At 38.6% G+C, this 18,354-nt stretch overlaps 1 protein-coding gene across 1 annotated transcript in view; it reads right to left on the reverse strand.

Annotated features, from left to right (window-relative positions):
- Positions 1–18,354, reverse strand: part of LOC114651175 (von Willebrand factor A domain-containing protein 3B-like) — a 257,875-nt gene that overhangs the window by 172,917 nt on the left and 66,604 nt on the right. Inside the window, exons 7-10 of the mRNA XM_028801128.2 lie at positions 13,920–14,089; positions 10,875–10,999; positions 2,459–2,569; positions 250–440 (exon numbers count right to left, since the gene is read on the reverse strand). Of these exons, the coding sequence (XP_028656961.1) occupies positions 250–440; positions 2,459–2,569; positions 10,875–10,999; positions 13,920–14,089 (597 nt within the window). The remainder of the gene's footprint in view (positions 1–249; positions 441–2,458; positions 2,570–10,874; positions 11,000–13,919; positions 14,090–18,354) is intronic.

The following is an 18,354-nucleotide window of genomic DNA, read 5'->3' on the forward strand; positions in this document are numbered from 1 at the left end:
TTGAAAAACCAAGTTTGTCCATCCATTTGTCATTTTCCATTGAAGGATCACTTGAGTGTTGATCTTCTGGCAGCATTAGGTGCAAGGAAGAAACTAACACTGGATAAGGAATACATACAGTAATTCTATTCAATTCTACATTATTAATATCAAAACATCTAGTTCCTAATTTTTGTGGTTTAAAAGAAAACAAATTGCGTATTGACACATAATAAATATTCTCCATTTATTTGTTTGGTAGCTACTTACAGCATCACTCTGCAGTTGTCCTTCAAATGGCTTACATTTTATTTCAACAATTCCATCAGAATGGCGAAAGGCGCAATCGGCAAATGCATCATAAAAAGAGACCTTCTGTGCCTTCAAGCCATATTTCTGCAGCCAAAGTTTGGAGCTTAGGCATGCCTCCATTGGGATAGTGTCACTATCTTTTGCCACTGCTTGGGTTAAGAAAACAATTTACATTCATTTTTCTAAAGATTATTTAATATAATATAAAAGTCTAGACTGATTTAAAAACTACTATTCATGACCATTGAAAAAGTTAAAATATTATTTGGCTTAGTCAGCTGAAATAGTGTTTTAATCATTTTTATTTTTTCCTTATTATGCTTTGTCCATGATTGTACACTGCTTTTGGATGTAGACAAGCTGGTTTCTTAACAATCTTCTTGTTTACTTTTACATTCAACCAACAGTATCTGACCATGAGTTTTATTTTTAAAGGAATACTCCATGCAAAAATTATACTTTTTTTAAATGTTACTGTGATGCCCCGAGAGCCTGCAGACCTGGCGTCTTCTTACACCAGAGACATGAATAGCCAGGATTGCTAGGGCAGTGAGGACAAATAAACAAGCAAAGTTGGTGCATCAAAAGAGCAGTGCAGCTTATTACACCGTGTCCAAATAAGTAAAGTGCAGTGCAGTTTTTCAATAAATAAGCCATAAAACACAGTTCATTTTGTGAAGATCACTCATCAATAAATAAGTCCCTTAAATAAGTTAAAATCCAAGATTAAAACAAACATCAAGTCATCTTTTCTCCTCTATTCACCCTTCAGGTCTTCTCAACCGGACTGAGATGCTGCAACCACAGTCCTCTCTCCAGCTGTCATCCCAGCCACCTCAGTCTGTCAACGCTGGGACACTCTGGAGGCGGACCTCCATCATCCTACTACTCACCTTCAGTCAAACAGGACCCCTGGGGCACACAGTCATCCTTGCTCCTTCAAATCACTCAACAGGAGTCACTCATTCCTGGACCGCCATTCCTCTCACTTCTCTCACTCCCTTACGGGACCACTGACAGCTCTCCCTCCTTTACACTGCATTGACTCAATTTCCCAGTTCTCTCCATTCTTTTTCCCTTTCTCTTTTTGATCTACTTGGACTCTTTTATACATTTGTGGGTGCAGGTGCTTTTTCTAATAACACACATAGTGTCAGTGAGGAACATTAGAGCTGATTGCTCCTGCATGTTAGAACATTAGAACATTAGAATGACAACAGGCCATTCAGTCCAACAAATATCGCCAGTCCTATCCACTTATTTCTTCCATAAAAACATCAAGTCGAGTTTTGAAAGTCCCTAAAGTTTTACTGTCTACCACACTACTTGGTAGCCTATTCCAAGTGTCTGTCATTCTTGGTGTAAAGAAAAACTTCCTAATATTTGTACGAAATTTACCCTTAAAAGTTTCTAACTGTGTCCATGTGTTCTTGATGAACTCATTTTAAAGTAACCGTCTTGATCCACTGTATTATTTCCCTTCAAAATTTTAAACACTTCAATCATGTCACCTCTTAACCTTCTTTTACTTAAACTGTATAGACTCAGCTCTTTTAATCTTTCCTCATAATTCAACCCCTGTAGCCCTGGCTTAGTTCCTCAGTGTCTGTATGTTCTCCTAGTGTTTGTGTTGGTTTTTCTCTAGGTATTCCAACTAGTTTCCGTACATTACCAAATACATTCAGGTTACATTAATATGCAATTCCATATTCACCCAAGTGTGGGTGGGAGTGTGTGAGTGGGCTCTCTCAATAGACTGGCATCCTGTCATCTGTTTTTTTCCTCGCAAAAAAATGCTATTGTAAGGATAGGATCTGGTCTCTCATCAATTTAGACTGTATTTGAGGATATCATAACTTTCTAGACAAGAACAGGCCATTCAGCCCAACAAAACATACCAGTCCTATCCACTTAATACTTTCAAAATAACATTACATCTAGTTTTGAAAATCACTAAAGTCCTACTATCTGTCTATGGTTCTCTGTGTAAAGAAAAACTTCCCGATGTCTGTAGGCTATTTACCCTTAACAAGTTGCTGGTTGAACTAATTTTAAAGTAATGATTGGAAAGGTACGGTATGGTATGGTACATACAAGAAATGATTACACAGGGGATGTGCAAAATGAATTGCTTAATGACCATACTAGTACTAAATAAAAAACTTACCAACTGCTGATCGTGTTGTTGCCAATATAAGAGACTGGACTTTCTGTAAAGTTTTTTTGGCTTGTTCTATTTCTTGCCATATTAGAAACACATCTTCTCTAACTCCAGCCCCTGAAGGGAGAATAAAAACATTTAATGACTTGGCATTTCATTGTACTTCTTGCACATGACAGTAAACTTGACTTGACTTGAGTACTTTACCATTTAAATAGACCTAACATTATGATCTTAATTCAGATTAACTGTTTAAATAGAAATGCAAATTCTTTATTCTGTGCAAATCTCTAATGATATGTCTTCACCATCCAGTCATTCTGAAAATGGTGTTGGATTTGGAAAATAGACAGGCAGGTGTGGTCAAACCAAAGTGAAACAGGAAAGCTATTGTGTATATTTAGGTCTGATCTGCTTTATGATGGCATTTCCCATACATATTTCCCCAATTTCTACGTTTGACTGCTGGTATGAGTGTTTTAACTCATGAAAAAGAATAAGCTTGGATTTTACCTACTACTCAAATGAATGTTCTGCCCTCACTGAGTTGTATCATGTGCAGGTTAGAAACAACTTATCCCTGTTCTGGCAGACACTAACCATTGTGAGAGAGCAGCTCAATCTGGCCGGGATGTCCCAGAACGGGAAGAATAGAGAAGGGCAGCCTTTCCAGGACACTGCCTCCCCCCGGATTCCCTCTGGGCATCATGGGACATGGAGTCATTTTTTCTCAGCCCTGTTGGGTGCCGTGGGTGCCGCCAGGGGGGTCTCATAAAGGACCTGGGGACTCCTACTTTTCCTACAACCCAGAAGTACTTCAGAGTTATGAGGACGGATGCCCATAGTACTTCCGGGATGCTTGAGAACTGAAGTGGTGTCATTGACCCGGAAGAAGAGAAGGAGCACTTCCGGGTCAAGGAATATATATAGGACTGTTCGAGACCCAGCAAGTGGAGCTGGAGTTGGGAGGTTGGGTGACGAAGCTGCTGGGGGTGAAGGATTATTGTGCTATTATTGATTATTTGTATTGGGGATTGTGGCGATTGTGGTGCTTTGTGCACTTTATTGAAGAAAATAGTTAAAACTTATACTTGGTGCTTTTATACGTGTGTCCTGAACGTCTGTCTGTTGAGTTTCATGGGGCAACAGCGACCCCTAGCGTCCACACCATCCTCTGCTTCTAAAGTCTGAATTGTTGCCTTTAAGGTAAGTTTCACAAGACTCAATGGTGATAGATTTATAGCTGTTTTTGTCATCATAACATCATTACCATTTTCATGGACATTGTATGGGTTTACTCGGATTAACGTGTCGCTGCCCAAATCTCTTTTCTCCACTCTCCACGGTCCTGTTCATACTTTAGTGGGAAGACCCATTCTTTTCACATCATCTGAGACCACTGTCAACTATATCTTACTTGGCCTCCCTCTTGACCTCATCCCCTTCTTCTTTGTTTTTGTGCACTTCTACACCAAGTAGAAGTGGCTGATGACACTGGTGAGGGGACGCTGGCGCACGCATGTTGTTGCCGCTCCTCCCTGTAAACAACACTTCTCACAAAATTCGCCTAATTCTACACTTTCTTACGTTTGTTTTATTTCTTTTATTGTACGTATAGTTCGTGGATACAGCTGACTCGAATTGTATGGATTTGGCTTATATTTACAGATTTTATGGACTCTACTTTGACTGGGAATAGCTGAGTCTGTGGATCACGGGACGAGAACCTTCAAGCATTTCTTTGTGCCTGGCAATCTAGGACCTCGGGATGATCTGTCTCCGTGATTATATTTAATTCGCTTTGCTGATCTGCTCCCGTTTCATCTTATAGTACTATACGACTGGGAACTGATCTGATGTTCTTATTAACCTGGCTTTTGGCTCCGGGGCGATCACGCCTGAAATTACCAAGCGTTACATTTTGTGACTGTGTATTGGAATCTCCAACTCCTGCTACCTCCTCTTGCTATGCTTTCTGCTGATTGCTATGGCTGCTCACCTACGCTACCACACTCGCCTGTCCTACCGGTTCCACTCTGCTGTGCTGCTTCTCCACTGCTATTCAGATAAGTATTACTCAGCATCATGCTAAAATACTCTCATGACAAACTCCTTCTTATTAAACAGTTTGTCCAGAGCAAATGGTCTGACTGCAACATCCTAAAGGACGCCGGTATTTTGCAGCGCCCGAAATATATACATCGCGGGTCAGGTCGCCGCCACCGCCGGGCTGCGAATGAAAAGACCACCGGCAGCATTTGCTCAGGAATACGCCGTCCTTCTCATGACCCTGGAAATAGAATTGTCGGTGTGCCAAATTTGCATTATGTGGGAATAAACCCTGATTGCGGCTCTGTGCAGAAAGAAGCCTCATTATGTAATATTGCACTGTTTAACTCGAGGTCTCTTAATGGCAAAGCGTTGGTGTTGTCAGAACTCATCACTGACACCAAACTTGATATTCTGTGTCTAACGGAGACTTGGCAAAAACCAAACGAATTTGCGTCTCTCACAGAGGCGACTCCAATTGGTTTCACTTTCCACTCAGAGCCTCGCAGCTCAAGACATGGCGGCGGGCTGGCAGTAATTATCAGAGAAGACTTAAACGTTAAAAGAATCCCAATTGACTGCCCATTGTCTTTTGAGTGCCTGGCTCTTAAACTAACAACGGAATCAGGTCCTGTCTCACTCATTGTTCTTTATCGTCCCCCAAAATACAATGCATCCTTCTTATCCGATCTGATTGAACTTTTGACTCACCTAAGCTCTTACTCACAGAGAATTATCCTTCTTGGTGATTTCAACATCCATATTGACACCCCCACATCTAAACTGAGAAATGAATTCCTGTCCTTACTGGACTGTTATGACTTGACACAACATGTTGATTTTCCAACCCATTGTGGCGGTCATATATTGGACCTGATCTGCACTTCTGGACTATCTGTTGCCAACATTTACAGCACCGATTTGGGACTCTCTGACCATAAAGCAGTATTTTTCACTGTCTCATTACCTCTCCCACCTCTTACCTGTAAACGACAAATTTCTTACAGAAACCTTAAAAATATCTGTCCCTCTATCCTTTCTGGATCCATTTCTGATCTTTTACTGTCTGCACCTATTCCATCAACACTAGATAGTTTTGTTCACCACTATAACACAGCCCTTCACTCAGCATTAGATAAAACAGCTCCTTTAAAACATAAGGAGGTTTCCTTTAAACGTTCAGCTCCTTGGTATAACTCAGAATTGCGGTCTATGAAAGCAGCTGGCCGACGCCTTGAGAGAATGTCACGTAAGACTGGCCTCACCGTGCACATCCAGGCTTTCTCTGACCACCAAAGAGCTTACAGAGAAGCACTAACTTCTGCCAAGAACACCCATTATGGCAGAATAATAGAAAGTAGCCATGATAACCCAAGGGTTTTGTTCTCTGTAGTTAATAAACTACTCGAACCCGCATCTGGTCCAACTACCTCTTCTACTGAAGTCTGTGAGGAATTCCTCCACTTTTTCCATAACAAAATTAAAGATCTAAATAATTCAACCAACATAAATACATCATCTGTTTATATCTCTCCCTGTTTTCCCACTCCATCCAGCTCCTTCTCTAAGTTCTCACCAGTCACATCTGCGTTTGTTAATGACCTGCTTTATAAGATGAGGCCGACTACTTGTGTACTGGACCCCATCCCCACCACACTACTTAAATCCTGCCTTCATGCCATAATCCCGACTGTTACAACAATAATAAACTCATCCCTTGACACTGGCTCTGTGCCGCTCACTTTTAAAATTGCTTCTGTAACCCCAACGTTAAAAAAGTCTGGCCTTGATGCTGACAATCTTAACAATTTCCGGCCTATTTCCCACTTACCTTTCCTGTCAAAAGTTCTTCAGCGTGTTGTAGCTTCCCAACTCACCAATTACCTAACCTTTAATAATTTGATGGAACCCTTTCAGTCTGGTTTCAGGGCGCGGCACAGCTGTGAAACTGCTCTGCTACGGGTAACCAATGATTTGCTTATGGCAGCAGACTCTGGACAAACCAGCATATTAATTCTGTTAGACCTCAGTGCAGCATTTGACACTGTCAGACATGACATCCTACTGTTCAGAATGGAGAACATGCTGGATATCTCTGGCACTGCCCTCCAGTGGTTCAAGTCCTATCTGACTGATAGGCAAGAGTTTGTTAGTCTTGGCAACAGTAGATCCAGCTCAGCTTCAGTCACACAAGGAGTCCCTCAGGGCTCTGTCCTCGGTCCTCTGCTTTTCTGTATTTATATGCTTCCCCATGGCCATATTATCCGTAGTTATGGATTGGGTTATCATTTTTATGCAGATGATACTCAGCTCTACTTCAATGTTAAAAGTGGAACTTCATCAGAGCTTTCTCAGCTCACAACCTGCCTTAGTGAAATTAAAACCTGGATGGAGCAGAACTCTTTAAAATTAAATTGCAATAAAACTGAACTCCTGCAAATTGGGACTAAAATGCAACTTAATAAAATGAGCTCCTTCCCAGTCCATCTTGGCAGTGATCTCATCAGACCTGCCTCTACTGTAAAAAATCTTGGTGTCATTTTTGACTCCTCCCTCACTTATTCCGCCCACATAAATCACATTAAGAAACTTTCTTACTTTCACCTCCGTAACATATCCCGTGTTCGCTCCTTCCTCTCCTTCTCTAATGCTGAGAAACTTGTCCATGCTTTTATCACATCCCGCATCGATTATTGTAATTCCCTACTGGCAGGTGCCCCTTCTAATCTTATATCACAGCTCCAGCTTATTCAAAACTCAGCTGCAAGAGTCCTTACTCGAGCCAGCAGCAGCGAGCACATCACACCCATCCTGCTCCGCCTTCACTGGCTCCCTGTGTCCTACAGAATCGAATATAAAATCCTACTAATAACCTACAAAGCTTTAAATAACCTCGCGCCAAACTACATCAGTGACCTTCTCCATCACTATGTGCCTGCCCGCCCACTAAGGTCCTCTGATTCTGGTAATCTTGTTGTGCCCGTCACTAATCTACACTCCATGGGTGACAGGGCCTTCAGCTGTATAGCGCCCAGACTCTGGAATGACCTACCAAAATTAATCAGGTCAGCTGACTCCATGAATTCTTTTAAAAAACAACTCAAAACTCATCTGTTCAGGAAGGCTTTTAGCTCTACTTGACTTTATTACCTTTCTCTCAGTTTACTTCTCTGTCAAGATGCTCATGTAACCTGTATGTGTGTGCGAGACCATTAATTATGTTGTCTGTTTTTTTTTTTCAGAATTTACTGTCTTAATCTTCTTTGTTTATTTATCTGGTTTGTACAATGCTATATACTGTATATTCTGCCGTTCTTTATTTATTCTGTAAGTGCCTTGAGCATGGGAAAGGCGCTATATAAATAAAATGTATTATTATTATTATTATTAAGTCATTCTCTGCCTTTTGCTCCTCATGCCCAAACCACCTCAGTCTGTTTCTCTTCAAAATGCCCCTATCGCCTCCCCACCCTTTTAACTCAGTAATCTCCTTCTTCACACTTTGTGACACTGCACACAGCCAACTCATCATTCGCATCTCTGAGTTCTGGGGTTAGGTTAAGGTCAGTGTTCCTCTTGCATGTTGTGCAAGTGAACTAAGAAGGGTAGCATCAGACAAGGCATCTGGTCTTAAACATTTCTGCTCCAGTACAACCCCCCCGATATAACATTTTTTTATTCAGTTACAAGCATTTTCAATTGTAAGAGTCCTTGATGAACTATTAAAGTCATCACACCATATTGGAAGAATACTTTGTGTAGGAATCCTTGATAAATTTTAACTTACTTCATTATATACAGTATTTATATCTAGCATTTGATTATTATCTGTTACACTTTTTTTGTAAATTATTTTATTACACCATGTTTTATAGTGTCTGTGGAAAACTGTTTTATATTTAGACATTCCTGCTGCAAACAAATGTTCTTTAGGGATAATAAACTCTTCTTAACTTAATCATTGAGGGACCTGATACCAAAATATATTTTACATTTTAATTTGTCACAGAAGTGGCTTACAAATCATAAACACATAATACAATTTCTTACGCATTTGCACTACTGGACTACTGGAATTAAAAGATTTGTTGTTTGGTGAAAGTGAAATCCCACGAGAGAAAATTTCAAGCCCCGCGAGACAAGAGCTTATGCAAAGAGATTTGGAAAACTCCTGCCCACATAACCACGCACACGGTTTAATCATTTTTCATTTGTGTGAATACTATTATCAGACACATTTCTTGTTGAGAGAAAGAAATGATATTCAGTCACAGGCAGTTATACGTTGCATTGTCACAATGTAATTCCAAACACGGAATCAAAATTCAATGCAATATTGATGAAAAGGTAAAAGCGAAAAGAGATCGAATATATGGACATAGGTGATATGACAGAAGTATGTGGCTTTAAACTTTAAGTCAGAGACTTGTAAATCGCCTAATTTGTGTAGCCATCAAGGAAAAGTAGAGTTTCTTTCCAATGAAGAGGCCTATCCACAAGAATAAAAAGTTTTGTTGTTTGGTGAAAGTGAAATCCACATACGCGTGCGGCACAGATGCGCAGTTGCTGGCGCATAGTGCATGCTGGGGGATTGGCGAGCAAAGTTATTGTGTGGACTTATGGAATCCCTCTAACCAGAGTAACTCCAGTGAAGACAAATGTAAACAATATGTTTTTATTAAAAAAATAACACAAAGGAGGTTAAAATACAGAAAAAATATTTGCATATACTGTATAAAGAGACAAGAATCAACAGACCTGCGGTCCATGTGGGCCTTCCTATGAAGATCGATACAATTCCTGTTCTGTCTAGTGGCTGAACTGCCAGACCTACCAAACACCAAACAAATCATTTGGCTCCTCCTCGCTCAGTTTTCAAACCTGCATAACCCAGGTTAAGGGTCATGGGAAGCCAATGTATATATCTCAGTGGTATATGCCAGACCAATACAGGAACTAAGTCTGGGCGGAACGCCAATCCATCGCAGAAAGCAATCACTCACACTGCTTCAGTTTTGACCTGCGATAACATTATGGATCCCAAAAGAACCCAAAGTACCCTGGAGAACATCCCACTCAGACATGTGTAAACTCACCAAAAAGAGTAATTAGACTGGAATTTGAACCCAGAACTCTACAGCACTAAGATAGCTGTGGAAAATGTTATGCCTTTGTGCTGCCGTTAATGTAGAAAGATCCATTCAGATAAAGTATTACAAGTATCATTAACTGTTATGGTGCTAGATACTAAAATATGTAATCCAAACTGCCAGAAACCATTACTAAAAAAAACTATTAATAATTGTCTAGATACTCAATATTTATTTGACATGGTGCCTTTCACAGAAAGTTAAACTCCAAAGAAACCCTCAACATTATAATATATCTGACAGAGACATACAGTATATGTTTTTTATAGTTGGGTCTGCAGAAAGGTAGTACAATTTAGTTAGTTAATCACCTTATATCATGAACAGGACCAAATTGTTTTTATCACGCTTGCCCTCAATAATGCGTGCAAGCAAATAACATGTTCCACAGCATTCAAAAAAGAAAATAAAAAATAAAACAAATGATTTAATGCAGTAATGCATATAATGTACAGTTATTCAGTATTGACTTTGGATTTCAAGCAAAATCCAGAAGAATTTCTTTACTCAAAATGCCAGTAAAACCTGATTTTGCACCTTTGTAAATTAAAGTCCAAAATCTGCAAGTCATGTCATCAACATGTCACCTGAATTATATAATAAATACAGTTTCAAGGTTTCTTTTAATTTTAAGAAATACATGCTTTATTTTCTCATTTTCCCTTCTAATAATTTTCATTAATCTCACACCCACACATCTATTCATTGTTTTGCATGCCTAGTTCAGTATTGTCTCGTATTCATTATTGGCCTGACACAGTAAGCAGAATTACAGTTTAGAACATCATGTTTAAAATTAAAGGACTATAATTCAAAATTCCATTATTAGCTTGTCTGTTGATCCAGGACTCTGCCATCCACTTTCCAAACCCATTTATCCAGGATAGGACACAGGAAAGCAGGAGCCTATCCTAGCAAGCAACAGGTGCAAGGCAAGAACTATTCCTGCACAGGTCGCCAGCCCACTGCGGGTATTCTAAATCTTGCAAAATGAACCGGATACGATCACAAAATTGAGCTGTCGCATGCAAGCTTGTGCTCAGCTTCTGGACCTCTCTTGATGGTAACAGAGAAAGCAGTATGTTATAGAAGCTATTTTGTGCATTATATATGTTTGCTTTATGTGGGGCAATATCAAATAATAATTCCTTTAGACACAGGACAATAAAGTAACTAAACTAATATATTTTATGTAAGGAAACAAGAAAAAGAAATATCAGTACCTTGAGGGACGCCACCAACAGGTTGCCTTTGTGTCAAGATGCCTTCATCTTGAACATTATTCCCAGCAAAACCAAGTGGCAGAATAACATCACTCTTATTGATTATTTCAGCAAAGGCATGGAATCTTAAAAGAATTTTTTTTATTTAAATACATTAGAATAAATAAAATGATGACCAAAAATAATAGAGAAAACAATTAACAACATATTTCATTAAGTATGCATTCATTATTCACATTATTGCACTAAAGAGGAAAAAGGCAGTGGTAACAGAATGAAGAAAACAACAGTAGATAACAGACAAAAAATAATTGGGTTTATAGATATTTTTTATTGATTCCAAAAATATGCTAATAGCCATAAGGTATATGAAAATTACTGTGTCTATCATCCCAAAAGACAACCATAACCATAAAATTACATATTAATTTTGTATGTATATTTTAAAAAGTCAATTTGTGACAATAAACATTGGGAATGGTCTCCCCTAGACTTTCTCATATACTCAGATATTGGAATGGATATTTGAGGAGTAAACCGAAAGACAATGATTATATTTTATTATTATGTATATTAATCATCAAGAACAAATCAAATTAAATTAATAATATATTGAACTATTATTATAAAAGTAAACATGAATAAATCGGACTCTGCAGCTGCATGAATAAAAGTTAAAGTACCACTTCCAGTTAACTGAAATAGAAATCTACTTTTTTGTACCTAATACTTGTATGCAAAATTTGGTTGACCTAAGTGAAAGCGTACTCAACTTATTGTGTTTACATACACACACACATACAGACAGACATACATAATTCCAAAAATGGTATTTTCGACTCAGGGTGGTCTAAAACGTCGAGATTCATCAAAATCTCGCAATGGAATTTTTGGAGGATTCCTATATCTTCCCTATACTTTGTAAATGAGAAAGCAGGGAGGTCTAAAATTTCAAGATTCATCAAAATCTTAACATCAAATCTTTGGACGATTACAATACTTTCCCTATACTTCGAATACGAGAAAGTAAAAAGCAGCATTTCTAATATAATATTTTCATAGTTTAAAGAACTTATTTATTTTCATGTCTCTGGACTCATTAAAAACACTACAATGCATAAGCATCCTAAGTCAACCCTAACAACACACACACACCGAAAAGCCTCCTTTTCTTGTTTCACCTGCACAATTTAAGAAAATTTCAGTTTTGTTATCCACTTAGATAAAAGTGTGCTGGCCCTTTCTTGCTCAACTCAAATAATGGGTAAGTTTGTAAAACAGAGCTTGCAAGTTTGACTTTTAAAGTAGTTTATTTATCTGCAGTTTGTACTTTTTGCTAATTGAATATCTACTGATTTACATGTGCATCAACTCATAGTTTGTAATGTCAGAGATTATAAATAGTGTTTTATTTCTCACTAAAATTTAGGATTCACATTATCAACAAACCTTTTACTTTAGAGAAGTTAATGAGCAAACATAGTTTGTTTGTAAAGACTGAGAAATTATTAATTAGTTGTGTACAAAAATGTGATTGGCTACTTTAACTCAACACAATTTGTAACCGTAATGTTATATAATCCGGTTTTGTTTTAAATTCTTTTTCATTTTATTTTACATTTTTTCTGGATATTCTTTTTCACTCTGTGGTTCTGAAATATTTAGAATCTGTTTCTGATGAGAGTTTTTGCCAAGCACTTTCAACGTCTTCCTGTCATGTCAAAACTGCTTTATGATAGGGGCTGCCATTTTGCTGAATTGACTACAACATTGCTAGGCTTGGACAACCGGAAGTATGCAGTGTCTAATGTCAGTGATAATTAGGTATAAAGTTCTGGAGGAAGGCTTCCTGGTTATCCAAGTTTGTGTTATGTGGGATTTTTGATTAACGATTTTCTGGCTAAAGACTTAGGGCTTTGATTCTCTTGACTTTGACTTTTGAAACTATATTGAGGCAAGATGAAAGATTGGTTTGGTTTTTGGTTAATGGACCTTGTGTGATCTTTCGACAACATTTCTTCACCCAATTCTTTTTAATAAAAACCTGCCTCTTCCCTCTTTGTGTGGCAAACACCTACGTGTTAATCACAAAGGAAATTTAGAAATTAAATTTACAATGGCATCGAAGAAACAAAAAAGATACATAGTGAAATCAACAAAAACAATTTTGTACTTTTTTCACATTAAACTACACATTAGCAGGATTTTCAGAAAAAGAAGAACGAAAGGAGGATACAACCATATAATTAATAACTTTCCATATAAAATACATCAACCAGACAAAACAAGTTTCGGTGAAACTGAATCAGTAGTGGAAGCTGATTGGTAGTGTGGGTGCTTACATAATTATGGCTAATTAAGAAACTGCTTGGAAAATACCATGAATCCAGTGTAGTATTTACAGACTATGGTGTCTTATTCCTGTTTAAAATAACTGGCCCATCCACTTGCTGACCCTGTTTATACAGTGCACAGTTCACAGGGTGAAATAATCTGTCCCAGCAACAAGGAGTATAAGGCACGTTACAGACTGCCTGTTCACGGCAGTGCACACACATGTATTGGTCTAATATAAGGCATGGTAACACCGTGGTTAGGATTGCTATATCTAGGGTCTGATTCATAGGCAGATCAGTGTATCCAGCTTGTATGTTTCCTCTATGTGGAGATTTTCTCTGGGAACACCAGTGCCCTCTGCAAGCCAAAAACACACACATAAGGTTAAATGGGAACTCTGATTTGCCTACGAGTGAGAGCATGTTTGAAAGTGACTGGGACCTGCTGTCCAGATACAGTTGGCTCATTCTTCTCAATGAACCTATAACAGGCTCTGCCAAAGTAAAACAATAGTTTGGAAAAGTAGGTTCAGAAAATGATTGGACGGTTGGATGTTTCTTGGACAGTATATTCTTAGACCACCAAAGAAAAGTTAACAACACAAAAGAACATGCACACATTACAAAGAATGTGCCCCATTCTCTAAATATATGTCAAACGCAATCTCCTATATACAGAATAAAAGATTTAAAAAAATATATAACCTACCGTCCAGTTGTCAAATGCGTTAACTCTTTTAGGAATTTCATTGTGCTTTTATTTTTTGCATTGAATGATACCATATGGACAGGGCATTGACAATCAACCAAGTTTTTTCTGAGACTCTCCATTCCGGCTTCTTTAATATCACCAACTACAAAGATGTAAATTGCATCGACCTACAGACACATTGCAAAAAAAAAAACCCTAATTATAGCTTGTCAGAAACTTGTTTATAAAGATACATAACTGCACTCTCATTGGAGACAGGATTAGCCCACAAATAATAAAAAGACATTCTCTTAGTAACAGGTGAGTTATATAACATTCTAAGTGTGAATGAGTCCTAATAAACAGTATACTTCCTAACAACTAGTTAAGCTAGGTTTATAGAAATATTTAATGTACTGGAAAGCCAGTATCCATACACCAAACATAAAGAAAAAGAGGTTCTTATGAAGAAAAATGGTGACATTCCACTACAAAGAATTTAACAAAAGCAACTTTTATAATTACTCATAATTACATCATTGCGTTAGTGTTAATCTATATTAAAATGCATAAGCAAAAATGTGAATTTGGCAAGTTATTCCCACAAAATAAGACACACAAAATTGTGGCCTTGGCAATTCCAAAGCCCTTGTGAGTGTTGAATGAGAGTGTGGATGTGTTGTGTAATGGACTGCTGCACTGTCAAGGGGTGTGAAGAAATTTATATTATATCAAAGATACTGGGCTATGGCATCAGACATCAAGAACTAATATAATGACTCAACGACATAAATATCTTTCTATTTTTTTCACTCTTTGAAAGAGCAAATTATGGGAATTTACTTTTGTTTCAATTCAGGTAAATTGGGATTCTACATAAAAATGCTTTTAGCATCTGACTGATTAAATCCAGTTCGGTTTTGCCAGACTCTATTCTGGCAGCACTAGGTACATAGCAGATATACAGTGGGTACGGAAAGTATTCAGACCCCCTTCAATTTTTCACTCTTTGTCATATTGCAGCCATTTGCTAAAATCATTTAAATTAATTTTTTCCCTCATTAATATACACACAGCACCCCATATTGACAGACAAAAAAAAGAATTTTTGAAATTGTTGCAGATTTATTAAAAAAGAAAAACTGAAATATCACATGGTCCTAACTATTCAGACCCTTTGCTCAGTATTTAGTAGAAGCACCCTTTTGAGCTAATACAGCCATGAGTCTTCTTGGGAAAGATACAATACGTTTTTCACACCTGGATTTGGGGATCCTCTGCCATTCCTCCTTGCAGATCCTCTCCAGTTCTGTCAGGTTGGATGGTAAACGTTGGTGGACAGCCATTTTTAGGTCTCTCCAGAGATGCTCAATTGGGTTTAAGTCAGGGCTCTGGCTGGGCCATTCAAGAACAGTCACAGACTTGTTGTGAAGCCACTCCTTCGTTATTTTAGCTGTGTGCTTAGGGTCATTGTCTTGTTGGAAGGTAAACCTTCGGCCCAGTCTGAGGTCCTTAGCACTCTGGAGAAGGTTTTTGTCCAGGATATCCCTGTACTTGGCCGCATTCATCTTTCCCTCGATTGCAACCAGTCGTCCTGTCCCTGCAGCTGAAAAACACCCCCACAGCATGATGCTGCCACCGCCATGCTTCACTGTGGGGACTGTATTGGACAAGTGATGAGCAGTGCCTGGTTGTCTCCACACATACCGCTTAGAATTAAGGCCAAAAAGTTCTATCTTGGTCTCATCAGACCAGAGAATCTTATTTCTCACCATCTCAGAGTCCTTCAGGTGTCTTTTAGCAAACTCCATGCGGGCTGTCATGTGTCTTGCACTGAGGTATGTGTGGAGAGCATCTCTGGAGAGACCTAAAAATGGCTGTCCACCAACGTTTACCATCCAACCTGACAGAACTGGAGAGGATCTGCAAGGAGGAATGGCAGAGGATCCCCAAATCCAGGTGTGAAAAACTTGTTGCATCTTTCCCAAGAAGACTCATGGCTGTATTAGCTCAAAAGGGTGCTTCTACTAAATACTGAGCAAAGGGTCTGAATAGTTAGGACCATGTGATATTTCAGTTTTTCTTTTTTAATAAATCTGCAACAATTTCAAAAATTCTTTTTTTTGTCTGTCAATATGGGGTGCTGTGTGTACATTAATGAGGGAAAAAATGAATGTAAATGATTTTAGCAAATGGCTGCAATATGACAAAGAGTGAAAAATTGAAGGGGGTCTGAATACTTTCCATACCCACTGTGGAACCTCGGGTCACGACCATAATTTGTTCCAAAACTCTGGTCGCAACCCGAATTGGTTGTGACCCGAAGTAATTTCCCCCATGGAATTGTATGTAAATACAATTAATCCGTTCTGGATCACATTGTGATTCAGACTACGAATGTCGTGAATGTAATTACTCCGATCTACATGGTGTCAAATAAACGAACCACACACTGTGGCGCAACGTAAAGAGGCTTTGCCGCTGACGTCCGAGGTTTCGATCCCCGAAAGGGGGTGCATTGAGTGTGTATGCCTGATGAGCCCAGAATTAGGGCGAAACACGTGTCGCGTATTCTTTGCATTATTTGACAGTAAACTATTCAACCATTCTATGATCTGCTTCTCGCAACTGAAAGAGGGCACCGTGGCAGATGTTTGCTGACTTGCAGACCAACCACAAGCGTTACCTGGTCGGTAACCACACATACAATCAGATTATGATTCAGACTATGAACGTCATGAATATATATATATATATATATATATATATATATATATATATATATATATATATATATATATATATATACAGTGCTGTGCAAAAGTTTTAGGAAGGTGTGAAAAAATGCTGTAAACAAAGAATGCTTTCAAAAATGGAAGTGTTAATCATTTATTTTCATCAATCAATCAAAATGCAGTGAACGAACAAAAGAGAAATCTAAATCAAATCAATATTTGGTGTGACCACCCTTTGCCTTCAAAACAGCATCAATTCTTCTAGGTACACTTGCACACAGTTTTTGAAAGAACTCGGCTGGTAGGTTGTTCCAAACATCTTGGAGAACTAACCACAGATCTTCTGTGGATGTAGGCTTCCTCACATCCTTCTGTCTCTTCATGTAATCCCAGACACACTCGATGATGTTGAGATCAGGGCTCTGTGGGGGCCATACCATCACTTCCAGGACTTCTTGTTCTTCTTTACGCTGAAGATAGTTCTTAATGACTTTGGCTGTATGTTTGGGGTTGTTGTCCTGCTGCAGAATAAATTTGGGGCCAATCATACGCCTCCCTGATGGTATTGCATGATGGATAAGTATCTGCCTGTATTTCTCAGCATTGAGAACACCATTAATCCTGACCAAATCTCCAACTCCATTTGCAGAAATGCAGCCCCAAACATTCAAAGAACCTCCACCATGCTTCACTGTTGCCTGCAGAAACTCATTATTGTACCGCTCTCCAGCCCTTCGACGAACAAACTGCCTTCTGCTACAACCAAATATTTCAAATTTTGACTCATCAGTCCAGAGCACCTGCTGCCATTTTTCTGCACTCCAGTTCCTATGTTTTTTTGTGCATACTGGAGTCGCTTGGCCTTGTTTCCACGTCGGAGGTATGGCTTTTTGGCTGCAACTCTTCTGGCCAGACATCTCCGGACAGTAGATGGGTGTACCTGGGTCCCACTGGTTTCTGCCAGTTCTGAGCTGATGGCACTGCTGGACATCTTCCGATTTCGAAGGGTAATAAGCTTGATATGTCTTTCATCTGCTGCACTAAGTTTCCTTGGCCGACCACTGCGTCTACGATCCTCAACGTTGCCCGTTTCTTTGTGCTTCTTCAAAAGAGCTTGAACAGCACATCTTGAAACCCCAGTCTGCTTTGAAATCTTTGTCTGGGAGAGACCTTGCTGATGCAGTATAACTACCTTGTGTCTTGTTGCTGTGCTCAATCTTGCCATGACATGAAACTGTCTTCCACAACCTCACCTTGGTAGCAGAGTTTGGCTGTTCCTCACCCAGTTTTAAGCCTCCTACACAGCTGTTTCTGTTTCAGTTAATGACTGTGTTTCAACCTACGTGTGACACTGATGATCATTAGCACCTGTTTGGTATAATTGGTTGATCATACACCTGACTATAATCCTACAAAATCCCTGACTTTGTGCAAATGTACCTATAAGAATTGATGCTGGTTTGAAGGCAAAAGGTAGTAACACCAAATATTGATTTGATTTAAATTTTTCTTTTGTTCGCTCACTTTGCATTTTGTAAATTGATAACAATAAACAATCATTATTTATATTTCTGAAAGCATCGTTTACAGCATTTTTTCAAAACTGCCTAAAACTTTTGCACTGTACTGTATATATACATACATACATATTAAACAGATACATTAAAACAGATAAAATTATATTTATAATAATAAGATATCATTTATTTTGCTTATTT

The sequence above is a fragment of the Erpetoichthys calabaricus genome, chromosome 4, assembly GCF_900747795.2.
Source record: "Erpetoichthys calabaricus chromosome 4, fErpCal1.3, whole genome shotgun sequence".
NCBI classification, from domain to species: domain Eukaryota; kingdom Metazoa; phylum Chordata; class Cladistia; order Polypteriformes; family Polypteridae; genus Erpetoichthys; species Erpetoichthys calabaricus.